The following is a 14,489-nucleotide window of genomic DNA, read 5'->3' as shown; positions in this document are numbered from 1 at the left end:
ATTCACCCCTTTTATAGAGAAGTGAAGCCTTCACAGTTGAAACACAAACCCGAGCTCAGCTTCTTTTCCTTCACAACAAAACCGGTTCGGCCACAAAGAGAGAAGAGGTAACTCATGCAAAAACTAACATGCGAATACCTCTAGTCCTTCCTTGGTCATCACTCTTCATCAATCCGAGCGCTCCATCCTTGGCTTCCTCTCCAAGATGGATTTCTGGCCCTTGATGCTTCATGATGATGATAGCTTCATCTGCTTCAATCTCTGCCTCTTCCATCACTTCGCCACTCTAGCTACTTCCTGTGGTGGTTGAGCAGAATCAAAGACAAGCCATGCCTCCAAGATCTTCTTTGCTGGCCGAATCTTCATCCTTCTTTTTGAGCATGAAAAGCTCAAGATAACCTCACCAAATCTAACCACATTTGGTAAGTATCTTAGCTACAGCTTATTTTTATTTTAGTATGTTTTCTTGCCATCATTAGCTTGATGGTCTTGATGCATGCAACTTCTTCTTTTTCTTGGTTGAAGAACATTTCTTCCATTGTTTCCTGGACAAGGACCGAAGAAAGAAGAGGAAAGAGATGAGAGAGAATTAAAGAATCTGAAGAAAAGCAATGTAGAGTGGTTAAGCACATTAATTTGAGAATAGCTTGCTTTTACTTCCCTTAGAGTGGCGTGCATAGTCATAATAGCCATCAAATCAATCTTCTCTCTCTTTCTTATGTTTCCAATGCATTAATTAAATTTGAATTCCATCCAAAATGAGAAATGGAATCCATTGGAGGCAAGCAACTAAATTCACATAGTTGGATTTTTCATCAATGTGCCCCAATCCCATTTTTCTTTCGGACCATGCATGCTAAACACATTGGGCTTGTGACATTATTTAAATTTCTGGCCCAATAGTAACATTTGCTTTCCTGATGAAATTTGGAACATGCACAAAGCAAATGGAAAGCATGTAACACACTTGGGCTCAGAGTAATCAAAATCATTTGGGCCCAAGTAACATCAAATCAGCCATATTCATCATATATTATCAAAACCAAAGGCTGAATGTATCTTGGGCTTGCACCAGAAAATTGTTTTCGGCCCAATATTAAACCTGCACAACAAAATTATTAATTAACATAAGATTAATGAAGATTGAATTAATAATTTTGCAATTAAATATTTTAATAATATTTGTTTATCACAAATATTAATTTGGAGTTTTCCAAACTCATCATTTAATCTTATCTTTTATTACTCTCTCTCTCATATTTATTTTTTATCTCACTTATAAAATTAATGATGAGAGATTACACTTTATTCCCTCAAGTGTTAAAAAAAATGAGAAGATCCATTTCCCCATATAAATCCTATTTTTGGAGTGTTAAAACTTTAACTCTTTAAGTGATCATAATAATATAAATATATAAAAAAATGTTATGGCTATGAGAATTTATTATTTTTAGTTATTATTTAATTATTAATTTAATTTCTTTAGCTTAATTCCTTTAATTTAATAATTTAATAATATATTTTATTTTATATTTTTAAATATTAATGACTAAGTAATGATAAAAATAATAAATTATGATAGTTTTTTTAACATTTTTCTAAATATATATTAGATAAATTTAATATGTTTATACTTACGGTGTGTATAATNTTAAAATCATATTTTTTTATATATTTTGGTAATATTTTTTAATCTTAATATCACTTTTTAAAATTTATTTCATTTTCGATATTAGAGAAAAGATGGTATTTTATTTTATAAAGTTGTTAGAGTATGATGTATTTAATTAGGATGTAAAAAATACAAATCAGACCATCAAATTTGTCATTTAAAATATATTTTAATATTTTAAAAATTTTAATACACAAATTTAATTCTTAAATTTGTATACTTCACTTAAATTAAACTTTTAGATTTGATTTTTTTCCTCTCTTGTTATTAAATCTGATCCTCTAATTTTTATAAAAGTTTAAAGAAGTCAAATCAAAACTATATATCATAACTACCGTAGCATAAATATATTATAATGATCCTATATATTATTATGATAAAGTTAATATTATTTGATCAATACTAGTTATAACTAGTTTTAGAAGTAAATTAAAGTTTTAATGACTATCTTGTACTCCTTAATTTTGGATGCAGAAAAACAGCATGAGGGTGGGTACAACCGTACAAGTTAGGTCGAGGAAGAAAAGTTTTAAGAAAGAACAGAAAAAAAAGTAATTCATTCTTAATTATACAAAAAATAATTTTTATTAAAAAAATTAGAATTCTCGATTTTTCTTAAGAATTGTTAATGCCTGATTGCATGCTGGTTACAACTTATGAGAGTAGAGCCCACACTAAGTAGGCTTACGTGGCATTTAGTACATAGATTCTAAAGAGATAGGATTATGATTCTTTTTCTCACTTGAAACTAGAAAGGGAAGAGCTTCATCAGTTCATCTCATTTTTTCAACCTTCCCTTGTACACTCTTTTTTTCTCTGAAAGATGAGGAAAAGCTTGGGCTTCATATAAATGGCAGCCACTTGCTATAACCTCATCCATGGCTTTGGTCACAACAAACTCAATGGCCAACTCCACATACGGAGAAAGCTTGTTCCTCTCTACATGCATACATATTCAAAGTCATTATTCTTTTTCAGCTGCAACCTGGATTACAAAAGGATACATACAAGGCACTTGTTGCTACACGTGTCTCGTTCTGGGTTTGGAGAGGAACAACTTGAAGAGTCTGTTTCAAGGACAACCTTGATTTGGAGGGCAATCAAGTTGCCAATTTACTCTGTTGCTTTGGTTCCTCTAACTGTCAGTATTTCCATTACAAAATTCATGTATCCTTAATTAGAAATTCACAGAGTTTTTCTGATTTTGCTGCTGCCACGAATAGGTAGGTAGTGCAGCAGCTTATTTGCAGATGGGTATGTTCTCTGCTAGGACCTATTTTGTGCTCTTGGCTTCTTCGGTTCTTGTTATTACCTGGCTTAATTTAAGGTGATTTTCTATGCTGTTTCAAAGATTGTGTGACTGAATATTATAAAAACACATTTAGAATTGTTAATGACTTATGGCAGCAATGATGTTTATGATTTTGATACTGGTGCTGACAAGAACAAAAAGGAATCTGTTGTAAATCTAGTTGGCAGGTGAGTTTCTCTCTAACTTGTCTATTACTCTATTTTCATTTGCAAAGACTTGTCTAGTATCAGAAATAGTAACTAGCCCTGTTTATTCCTTTTGTTGAATTGGAAAGCCGGAATGGAACCTTTGTTGCTGCCTACTTGTGCTTTGCTCTTGGCTTCATTGGCCTCACTTGGGCTTCTGTTCAGGCACGAAATATGCCTTCGATCGTGCTTCTTGCTTGCGCAATTATATGTGGCTATGTATATCAGGTGTCAAAAGCTTTTGCTGGTACTAGTTAGAATCATTTTCAAGTTTATTCAGAATCATAAGTTAGATTACCAAGTCTTTTACTTTTCCAGTGTCCGCCGTTTCGCTTAAGCTACCGAGGGCTGGGAGAGCCCCTGTGCTTTGCTGCATTTGGTCCTTTTGCTACTACTGCTTTTTATTTATTACAAGGCAGTGCAAGGTTACTTCAATCACTTGTAATATTTGATTTTTTTCATGGTTGATTGCTAATACTAATTTTTTTACCATAGTGCCATGAGCCGTTTGCCCTTAACTGGGACAGTTATCTCGGTGTCAATTCTAGTTGGCCTCACAACTTCCATGATCTTGTTTTGTAGTCATTTCCATCAGGTAGTTCCATTACCAAATTCTTAGTTTTTCTTATGAGAGTAACTTCAAGTTGATGACTTTTCTTACTTGTTTCTCAGATAGAAGGGGACATGGAAGTTGGAAAAATGTCACCATTGGTATATAAAATCAAATACATTTATCTTATCAGTGTCAATGATGCATGCAGCCTATAATTTTGATTTCCCATTGTCTCTTTCAGGTTAGACTAGGCACGGCAAGAGGCGCAGAGGTAGTGAAAGTGGCAGTCATGGCACTCTATGCTCTTTTGATTGCTTTCGGTCTGTGCAAGGCGCTTCCCCCAGCCAGTATTGTATGCAACTCTAAACACTTCATTTCTGATATCTTCTCATCAAGTTATGAGCTTATGATTTGTTTCTCTTCTCTCTTGCTATGACTATGGTGGTTCTAGTTCCTTTGTGCCTTGACCTTACCAATTGGAAACTTGGTAGTGAGATTTGTGCAAGAAAATCATAAGGCAAGTCCAAGACTTTGTGTTACCCTTTTATGATTGCTGGAGTTTGGTATTAAGCCTTGGTTATGTTCTGTACTTACAGGACAAAAGCAAGATCTTCATGGCAAAGTACTTCTGTGTGAGGTTACATGCTTTGTTTGGAGCAGCTCTGGCTTGTGGGCTGGTAGCGGCTAGAGTGGTTTAACAACAATTCTATGCATGCAAGAGTCTGAAGATGGAAGCTGTCTCACTATTTTATTCTGATTCTTTGCATTCTTCTTTTCAAGTGTTTTTCATTTGCCTCCACTTCTTATGGCCAAATAAATAGTGGAGAAAATTTATATGTTGAGATACCAATGTAGTTAGGAGTCTCACTTAGGCTTTTTTGATAGTTTTAACATTTTTTGGTGGTGAAAACTCAGATACAGTTGACTTCACGTGAAGTTGATAATTGACAATTGTTAGATAATTTGACTGATTTGACTCATTTTTCATCTAATGACCCTCAACTATCAACTTCAGGTGAAGTCGACCGCACTTAAGTTTTCACCTTTTTTGGTGTTACATATAAGGACACATACCTTTCTTTGTTTTCAAATCTGATTGCTCCTTGTCCCTAAATGACGTAACTGCATAGTTTGTAGTCCAGGTGAATTTATGCACGGTTGATTCTTCTATGTTACCAAAGAAACTCTAGAATGGAAATCCAATTTACCACATGTTTTCTACAATTAAAACGTGTTATGAATTTTTCATTCCCCTTGGAATTTTTCCCTTGGTTTTTCTAGGCAAACCAAGAATGTCTATATCTCATATCATACAGTATTAAAATTAAAAGGTATTTTAGTAAGTCCCTATGAAATATTAAGGGTTAAATACGATTTTAGTTCTTAAGGTATAGGCCAAAATTTTTTTTGTTTCCAATCTTTTTTTGTATACAAAATTGTCCTTTTTACTTAGATGTTAAAATTTTGGATCAAATTACCCATAACAAAAAATTATAAAATGAAAAAAAATAAGAGAAGGAGTGTTTCTGCTCGTTCGAAAGGGGAAGGGAAGAAGAAGAAGTTGTTCACGATCCACCTCTGTCTCCGCTTTCGCCACCATCTCCGTATGATTTTAGTCCCTAAGGTAAGGACGATTTTCTTAGGGACGAAAAAAATTTCGGCGTATATCTTAAGGCGTACTTAATCCAAATATTAAATTAATACAACTGCTAAAAATATTATGAATATGATGAGGTGATTCTGATATCAACTAAACATACAGCCTTAAAAATGAAAGTGACACTTGGTATAAGTATGCTGAATGAGGTAGTTAATATTAAAAAAAAGCTCATCTTGACCGGTTCTCATTGCACTTGAACAAGTTAAACGCTAACCTAAAGTTTTCTTTCACACTTTTTTCAGACATTGTTCTCTTCTGATGTGATGTTCTACACAAAGGGGAAGGAGAAAGAACAAAAGAAACGACATACATGCATGCATGCATGTATTGCGTGAAACATTAGTGAATTAAAAATGTGGGTGTTCTATTTAATATCATTGCCTATGACATTAGGCATGGTGATTTTAACATTGTTATATTTTTCTGGACCTGATGTGCCAAAATATGTGTTCTTCACCGTTGCATACACCTGGTTCTGCTCTCTCTCCATCATCATCCTCGTCCCCGCCGATATATGGACGGTATTATCAACTACTCATGTTAATGGTTTGTTTTATTTATTTAATTTAATGATTGTAACTATTTTCCTCTGATTGCTAGACATTAAGAGGTGATCATAATGTTGCAATTTCCGTTCTTTGGAGTTTGACATATTGGAGTACCTTCTTACTTACATGGTAAGATTCCTTCTTATTTCTAACACCTTATATGTACACATAAACACTTACTCAGAACTTTCCTAATTCATATGTAGTATGTTGTCTAGATTATTTTTTTATTAGTTTAATGTTGATGGTAACTAATTATAGTAGGAGTACATAAGGTTATCATAGTTTTGTATAGAACATATATGGCAGCTAGGTAGGTTAATTAGAAATGCACACTCATAGTTTTGTATTAAATTATTTCTCTAAACAGGACTGTGATTCCAACTATTCAGGGTTTTGAAGATGCTGGAGATTTCACAGTTAAAACAAGATTGAAGACCAGCATACATGCAAACCTAGTCTTCTATCTCTCTCTTGGTTCTGTAACACTCATTGGTCTCATATTGCTCATAACTTTCCACCATGATTGGTTTGCTTCTTTCTTTGTTAAAGATTTGTTGTTTCTCTGTTCATTGAATGTACTGATTGATTTCTGCACTTCCAAATGCTTAATAACTTGCAGGAGTGGTAACATAATGGGTTTTGCCATGGCTTGCTCAAATACATTTGGACTTGTTACCGGCGCGTTTCTACTTGGATTTGGTTTGTGTGAAATTCCCAGGGGAATTTGGTTGAATGCAGATTGGAACATTCAGCAGAAAGTCCTTTCCCACAAAGTTGCAAAAATGGCTGTCAAGTTAGATGATGCTCACCAAGATTTTTCAAATGCCATTGTTGTAAGTTAGTCACACCAACACTATTGCCATAACTTCTATTAGGCATCTCACTCACTTTATTTATGTGGTGCTGCCATTGCCAGCTTGCACAGGCAACATCAAAGCAAATGCCAAAACGTGATCCTTTGAGACCATACATGAATATAATTGACAAAATGTTGGCACAGATGGTAACATCTATAAGCAAATACATCATGCTGGTTTGTATCTAAATGTTGTATTACTCATTTTTCATGCAATTTTTTTTCTTTTCTAGTTGAAGGAAGACCCTTCCTTCAAACCACAGGGTGGAAGACTAGGACGTGACATGGGTTATGACACAGATGAGAAAACCATGGCAGAATTAAGACGCCATCTAAGAAGAGCTCGAGAGCAGTATTACCGATATCAAAGGTGTTCTGGATTCTAATAACATGCACTGTCTTGACTCCAAACTTCATTTTCATACTGAAAGTGCTAAATATCATTGTTATTCTTTTCTTTTTACTTAGTGAATATACCAAGTTTGTGTTAGAAGCCCTTGAACTGGAGGATACCATAAAGAACTACGAGAGCCGTGACTCCACAGGATGGTTTGCTCTTAAATCTACATGTTCTTATCTTTCTTGGTACTGATACTAATTTTCTGGTTTAAAGATATTTGATACTATTCTTGCAGGAAATATATTTCATGCTTGAGGCCTGAACGCACTGGCAGAGTTGGTGCTTTTTTGGAAACAACTGGTACTTGTTTTTTGTTACAAATTCAATAGAGATTAGTTTTCTCACAATGATAACTACCTGAAATAATATTGATTTATAACAGAATTTCTATGGCGGTGTATATTAAGGAAGCAACTACAAAGATTAGCTGCTGTTATATTGGGATGCATGTCATTTTCAATTCTTTTAGCAGAGGCTACCATACTAAATGGTGTTGATTTATCCCTTATCTCTATCCTAATACACGCTGCAGGAAAAGATGAGATTCTTGTGCAGGTAATAATAATCTATGCATCAAGTTACTACAACTTATCTCTTAAGGCTCATGTGCTTGGGATTCTTCTTTTGCAGTTAGCTGCATCCATACCCTTGATGTATATGTGTGTTTGTACATATTATTCCTTGTTTAAGATGGGAATGATGATGTTTTACTCAATCACACCAAGACAAACAAGCTCGGTCAGCTTGCTTATGATATGCTCGTAAGTTTTCCACTTCTTTTGGTTTTTTTCAGTCATTTCTGTAAACTGGAATTCTTAATAATTGGTCTTTGCATCTCTCTTCCTTGTAGGATGGTTGCAAGATATGCAGCACCAATTTCTTACAACTTTCTTAACCTTATTGATATAGGCCGCAATAGAAAAACCATTTTTGAAAAGGTTCTTAACTCTGTCTGGTGATTAGCATTTTTTTAATCTTGCCTAAGCGTTGCAAAGTAGATTCCTTAGATTGGTTAATTTACTTAATTGTGTATGAACTCTTAACTTCTGTGCAGAGGATGGGAAACATTGATGATGCTGTTCCGTTTTTCGGGAAAGGATTTAACAAAATCTACCCCCTCATCATGGTTATATACACTTTTTTAATAGCATGCAATTTTTTTAACTGGCTCATCAGTTATTTTGAGAATTTGATCATATTCAAGTTTATTAAAGATGATGCAGAAGATATGGATGGATTTGACCCATCTGGAATACTAATCTTGCATAAAGGTGATTCAAATCCTTCTTATTGTTGTGAATACAAGTAATGCTTAAAATCAATAGATACTAAGCTTCCCCCCTTAGCCTGTTCATACAAGTTTGGATAACCATAGACATTTGCTGTCATTTAAGACCTAAAATAACAACATGCTAGTTTATTTCACCACTTTCCTCTCTTCAGAGCGTTCTCATCTTCAACAAGGCCACAAAGTCGGCGAGCTTGTTTTCCCGTTAGCAAGGAGTTTCAGCACGAGTAACCCGGATCTAGAATCAGCAGGCAATACTGTGGTACATATTTAAACCCAATAGGTTAAAATCTATTTTCAATTTGTAAATGCAAAATGCAAAACTCCCTGAGAGGTATGTGAAGATTCGTGATTTTTACCACTGAAGTGGCCTAAAAGGCTAAAAGTATCTATTTTCCTTCTTCAGGGTCTGGATGAGACTCCAAGTGGAGTTGACACTGCCAAAACAGCAGAAGACAAAAATAATGAAGGCGGCGAAGGCCACAGGAGCAGGAGATTCCGCGGCAGAAAGTATGGAGCGCTAAGAACACATTCTATCGAACAGTTGCCGGGCGGTAAAGATTTGAGGGAGGATAATAATGATTCTGATAAAACTAGTTCAGGGCAATCATCTTCATTATCCTCAAAATGGGATTCAATGATGTCCCAGTTTAGAAGTTTAAGATCAAACATGGATTCCAATAGGTTCATTCAAGGAACCACTCTAAGCTCACACTCTTCATTTGAATCCTTTGATGAAATATTGAAACATCCAAGCTCAGAATCATAGTTTCCAGTGACTAAACTTGATCATGAAGTATTCAGAAGTGATTAAACAAAAATGTTGAAGTTCATTTTGGTTGTTCTACAAATTTAACTGCATAGAAATGTTAAGTTGTAGTTTCATAAAGTAAATCTATTTAAGCTAGCAAATTGCGGAAAAGAAATACTAGTAGGATATTATTCAGCTTCTTGTAAAACTAGTTTATTTTTAATTTGTTGTCCATACTTTGTTTTTAAATTCAACTTTTTTTTTAATAATATATAACACGAAAATTGAGTTTTTAAGTAAGGAAAGGCTAATTTCTATCCATTATCAGAGCCTTAGGAACATATTTCAAAATTCAAATAAGACTGATTTCTATCCATTGTCAATATAAATAACTTTACACAATTACCTGTAAGAAACACGAGAATATGTAAAATCATTTCAAATATTTTTTTACAAAAATGTTGTGTACATATAAAAATCAGTTACTAAATCTACTTAATATACTAAAATTGGGTTTTCCCTCAACTACTAAAGGTGACGTGTCGATCTCTCATGCCTCCGTTTTCCCTCCAAAACGAATAAATTTTTTTTTCTATTCTAAATTATTTTATTGTAATTATATTATAATTAATACTAAATGAATAATATATAATTATACTAATTTAGCAACATATCTTCATTATAATTATATCAAATCAATATTTAATGCACTATTAAACTACTTATCAATTATCAATTAAAAATACTTTTAATAATTTTAATGATAATAATAATATCAATAATAGTAATAACAATAAAAAAAAATATTTGTTATCCGATTCACGTATATCAAATAATTTTTCTAAATTATTTTATAAATAAGATTTTTAAGTTTTACTAAAGCCTATATATAGTGTTTTCCTGTGGTACATGAATATAAATTTGAGAGTCAATTCGTAATTTTATATTTAGTATTTTTTTTACTACTTCATATAATAAAAATGTATTCTTCATTTTTTATTGAAGTTGATCCTTTTAAGGTACAATTTATAATTTTTTATAATTTTTTTCATATACTCATTCTATTATATTATTCTTTTAATAATTTTTTATTTGTTGTTACTCTAAGTTATTCTTATCGTTTAATGTTCCAGTTCGATTGTCTTTTACCACAATCATTTACAATGCATCACATCCATGAAATACCTCATCGAGTTGTCTTCACTGAAACTGGGTTTTTTCCCGACTAATGAAAGTGAGGTGTCACTTTCTCGTGAACCCATTTTCCCTCCAAAATGAATGCATTTAATAAATAATGCATAATTATACTAATTTAAGAAAATATCTTTATTTTAATTATATAAAATCAATATTTAATGCATTATTAAACTACTTATCAATTATTAATCAAAAATATTTTTAATTATTTTAATGAATAATGCATAATTATACTAATTTAAGAAAATATCTTTATTATAATTATATAAAATCAATATTTAATGCATCATTAAACTAATTATCAATCAAAAATATTTTTAAATATTTTAATTATATTCATATCCTTCTAATTCTTATTCATTATCCAATGATTTTATTAGTGGCAAGTTGTTAACCCATTTATATTGATAATAATAATAATTTTATTAGGATAAATATCAAATTCTATTCCTAATATAAAAATATAAAATTTGATTCCTTCCATTTTTATTTTACCACTATAAAAGACCATGTATGCTAGAAGAAAATATCATTCGTTTACCAATTACTCTTTCATTTGATAGCTTTTACAACAATTCTTTTTCTTCCTACGAGGCATCGTTGTAAGAAGACAACTATCGTGGATACAAACTACACATTCTCCAACTTTCATGCTTATCATTCGGAGCTCTATAAGATATGTTACCTATGAAGTATTTATAGATCATGTATGTATAAATAAAAACTGTTTTGTATTTAAATTTAAGTCATTTACCTGTTTGTGATATATTGTAGTGTGAAATTACTTTCAATATGTGTTATGTAATGATATTATGTTCTAATTTAAGCTTTTACTTTAGAACTGTATTATGATTTTATCTCATCATTTTTTCTTAGATATCAAGTTGACGTATTTTTATTTATTATTATTATTATTGAAACGGAATGTGATATGAAATGTACCAAAAAAACTCTCACATTTAATTTATTTTATTGTAGTCTTCTATCTATTCTATTTATTTTTATTTTCTTCTTATTCATTTTATTTTCTTTTCAAATGTTATGTAATCTATCATAATTTATACCAATCTACTTCTATTTAATATACTAAAATTGTATTTTTCTCCAACTAATGAAAGTGAGGTGTCACTTTCTCGTGAACCCATTTTTCTTCCAAAATGATTGCACTATTTCTCTCTTTTAAATTTATTTTTAAAAATTATCTTTAATTGATATAATTATATTATAATTAGTATGTAATGAATGATACATAATTATACTAATTTAAGATAATCTCTTTATTATAATTATACTAATCTCTTTTAAATTTATTTCAGAAAATTATCTTAATTATAATTATATAACAATATTATACTTAGCATTTAATGAATAATTCATAATTATATTAATTTAAAAAATATCTCTATTATAATTATATAAAATCAATAATTAATGCATTATTAACCTAATTATCAATCAAAAATATTTTTAACTATTTTGATTATATTGATTTTAATTATATTGATATAATTCTATTTTTTATTCATTATCCTAAAATTTTATTAGTGACAAGTTATTATCTTAATGGTGACCTATATAATAATAATAATAATAATAATAATAATAATAATAATAATAATAATAATAATAATAATAATAATAATAATAATAACAAAAAGATAGAAAATTATATTTTAGAAAAATATAAATTAATTATTAATAATTAGTTATTAATAATGATAATTATATGATTAATTTTTAGTAATCATTAAATATATTTAATATAAATAACCAAATTTAATTAGTTAACAAATGAAAGAAAATATTATTGCATGATTGTAGAAGCAACAAAATATATATTGTAGAAGCCAATTTAATATAATAACAATAATTATCGTTATTATTCAATAATAATAATAATTATAATCTTTCTTTTTATTAAAACACTCATCTAATTGAATTAATATAAATATATAATGAAAATAAATGTCGGTGGTGGTTGTCACTTGATTGGTGTTCACATCAATTCTCAATTGATTAATTCAGTAATAGTAGTCTACTACTACTACTACTACTACTACTTGATTGTTTAAAAATAAGTACTAATTAGATGTTTAAATGATTTAACAAAAGAAATATTCCCAAGAATTGAGAGTTGAAAGGAAGATTATTATTGTAAAAAGTTTAAGAAAAATAAAATGAATATTAATACAAAATATAATAATATTAATATTCATAAAAAACATATATTTCCCATTTTTTATTTTGTCATGTAACTCATTATCAGAATTTGTTTCCTTCCTTTTCTCTGATAAGTCCAATTCATGATCCTTATTCCTTTACTTTGAGAGGAGCCTTTTATCTATAGGCAAAGCAGATATGACCTAATGGACATTGCCGACAGAAGGAGCATGGAATGGCCAACAGCCCAACACCAAACGGATGAAAACAATGCTCCTTCATATATTATTAAACCACAACAACCACAATAATAATGATAATAATAATAACAATAATAATAATAATAATAATAATAATAATAATAATAATAATAATAATATACTTCTACTTAATATACTAAAATTGTATTTTTCTCTAACTAATTGAAGTGAGGTGTCAATTTTTCATAAATTCATTTTTCTTCTAAAATGAAAGCACTATTCTCTCTTTTAAATTTATTTTTAAAAAATATCTTTATTATATTTATATTACAATTAACATTTAATGAATAATGTATGATTATACTAATTTAGGAAAATATATTTATTATAATTATATAAAATTAATATTTAATGCATTATCAACTAATGAAAGCGAGGTGTCAATTCTTTATAAATTTATTTTTTCTCCAAAATGAAAGTACTATTCTCTCTTCTAAATTTGTTTTAGAAAAATTAAAATTCCATGCTGAATATAGGTGGCAAGTAAAAAAAAATAAGCAAGTTCATGGAATCAAATCATATTTCTATAACATATATAAGAATGTATATTTTTATTATATAAAAATTGAATTTCTGCACTTCATGATGGGCGTGACATACTTCTTAGCGTGTTTCTTAATTTATTTTTTATAACTCATTGAATACAATTTATTATAGCAAATTAATTATATCAACTAATTGATTTGATTATGTATTTAAATATCACACTATTTATTATAATTTATATCAATCAAATAATTGTAATTTATTATATCAATTATTTTAATTCAGGGTAAAAAACCGTATTAAGCCAAATGAGTGGAAAACTAACGTGAATACGCCAAAGCAAAAATCGTTTCAGCAATAAGCCAGACCGCATTTTTATATAATTCGAACCAGCTTGGTTCGAACTCAAAATGGTAGTAATTCGAACCTGGTTAGTTCGAATTAGCTTGAATTATTTGTTAATAAATCGAACCAACCTGGTTCGAATTATGAATCAATGTAATTCGAACCAAGGTGGTTCGAATTATAGAGAGAGAGGGTTTCCGTGCAATTCGAACCGGACTGGTTCGAATTACACCAATCATAGGTCGAACCAGACCGGTTTGAATTACTGTGAGACTGACTGAGCTGTTTATCTATGGACGAGGCAGATCTGAACCGGCGAAAGAGGTGCGGCCTATGTCGCCAACCCGGCCTAGGTCACGAGTCATAGGTCGAACCAGACCGGTTTGATTTTTTATGTATAATGCAACACTTTCCGTGGATGCAGAATTTAATAAGAAAAAAATAATGACTAAACTGTTTCAAGATTCGTTGATCCTACGAAGTGAATGTCCGACAAGAGAAATAAAAAAAAAACATAGGTGAACAGACTACAACATAATAAAGTAAATGAACAAAATTGGTGGAGTGAAAAAATGGGTGACAAGACATAACACTGTCACGGAGTTTCAAATAGGATGACAGAAAAGACTCTAACATGCCTCTTTGTTTGAAATGCTCTTATTTGGGGTTAACTTAGCGGAGAAGTATTATTTAAAGACAATAATTAAAATAAAATATTATTCAGTAATAAACATTAAATATTAGAAACTGTCCAAACTATCGGAAAAAAAGTACAAACCACTAACATACATGATTGAACTTTAAAGAAAAAAA

At 30.5% G+C, this 14,489-nt stretch overlaps 2 protein-coding genes across 2 annotated transcripts; both read left to right on the top strand.

The window, feature by feature from the left end:
- Positions 1-2,416: 2,416 nt before the first annotated feature.
- On the top strand, positions 2,417-4,938 carry LOC107481793 (2-carboxy-1,4-naphthoquinone phytyltransferase, chloroplastic). Its single transcript, XM_016102107.3, has 10 exons — positions 2,417-2,813; positions 2,896-2,999; positions 3,080-3,151; positions 3,259-3,397; positions 3,488-3,594; positions 3,665-3,764; positions 3,842-3,880; positions 3,964-4,074; positions 4,174-4,239; positions 4,319-4,938. The coding sequence occupies exons 1-10, from the start codon at positions 2,523-2,525 to the stop codon at positions 4,418-4,420; spliced, it is 1,131 nt and encodes a 376-aa protein (XP_015957593.1). The 5' UTR covers positions 2,417-2,522; the 3' UTR covers positions 4,421-4,938.
- Positions 4,939-5,735: 797 nt separating this feature from the next.
- LOC107481596 (uncharacterized) lies at positions 5,736-9,299 on the top strand. The gene is made up of 14 exons (XM_052259772.1): positions 5,736-5,921; positions 5,983-6,059; positions 6,301-6,459; positions 6,553-6,766; positions 6,850-6,936; positions 7,023-7,159; positions 7,258-7,338; positions 7,425-7,489; positions 7,572-7,744; positions 7,820-7,950; positions 8,040-8,127; positions 8,244-8,460; positions 8,633-8,739; positions 8,884-9,299. Exons 1-14 carry the CDS (start codon positions 5,736-5,738, stop codon positions 9,244-9,246), a joined length of 2,085 nt encoding a protein of 694 aa, XP_052115732.1. The 3' UTR covers positions 9,247-9,299.
- Positions 9,300-14,489: the final 5,190 nt, after the last annotated feature.

The sequence above is a fragment of the Arachis duranensis genome, chromosome 3 (genome assembly GCF_000817695.3).
Source record: "Arachis duranensis cultivar V14167 chromosome 3, aradu.V14167.gnm2.J7QH, whole genome shotgun sequence".
Classification (NCBI taxonomy): Eukaryota; Viridiplantae; Streptophyta; class Magnoliopsida; order Fabales; family Fabaceae; genus Arachis; species Arachis duranensis.
This window is presented reverse-complemented; position numbering and strand designations above follow the sequence as displayed.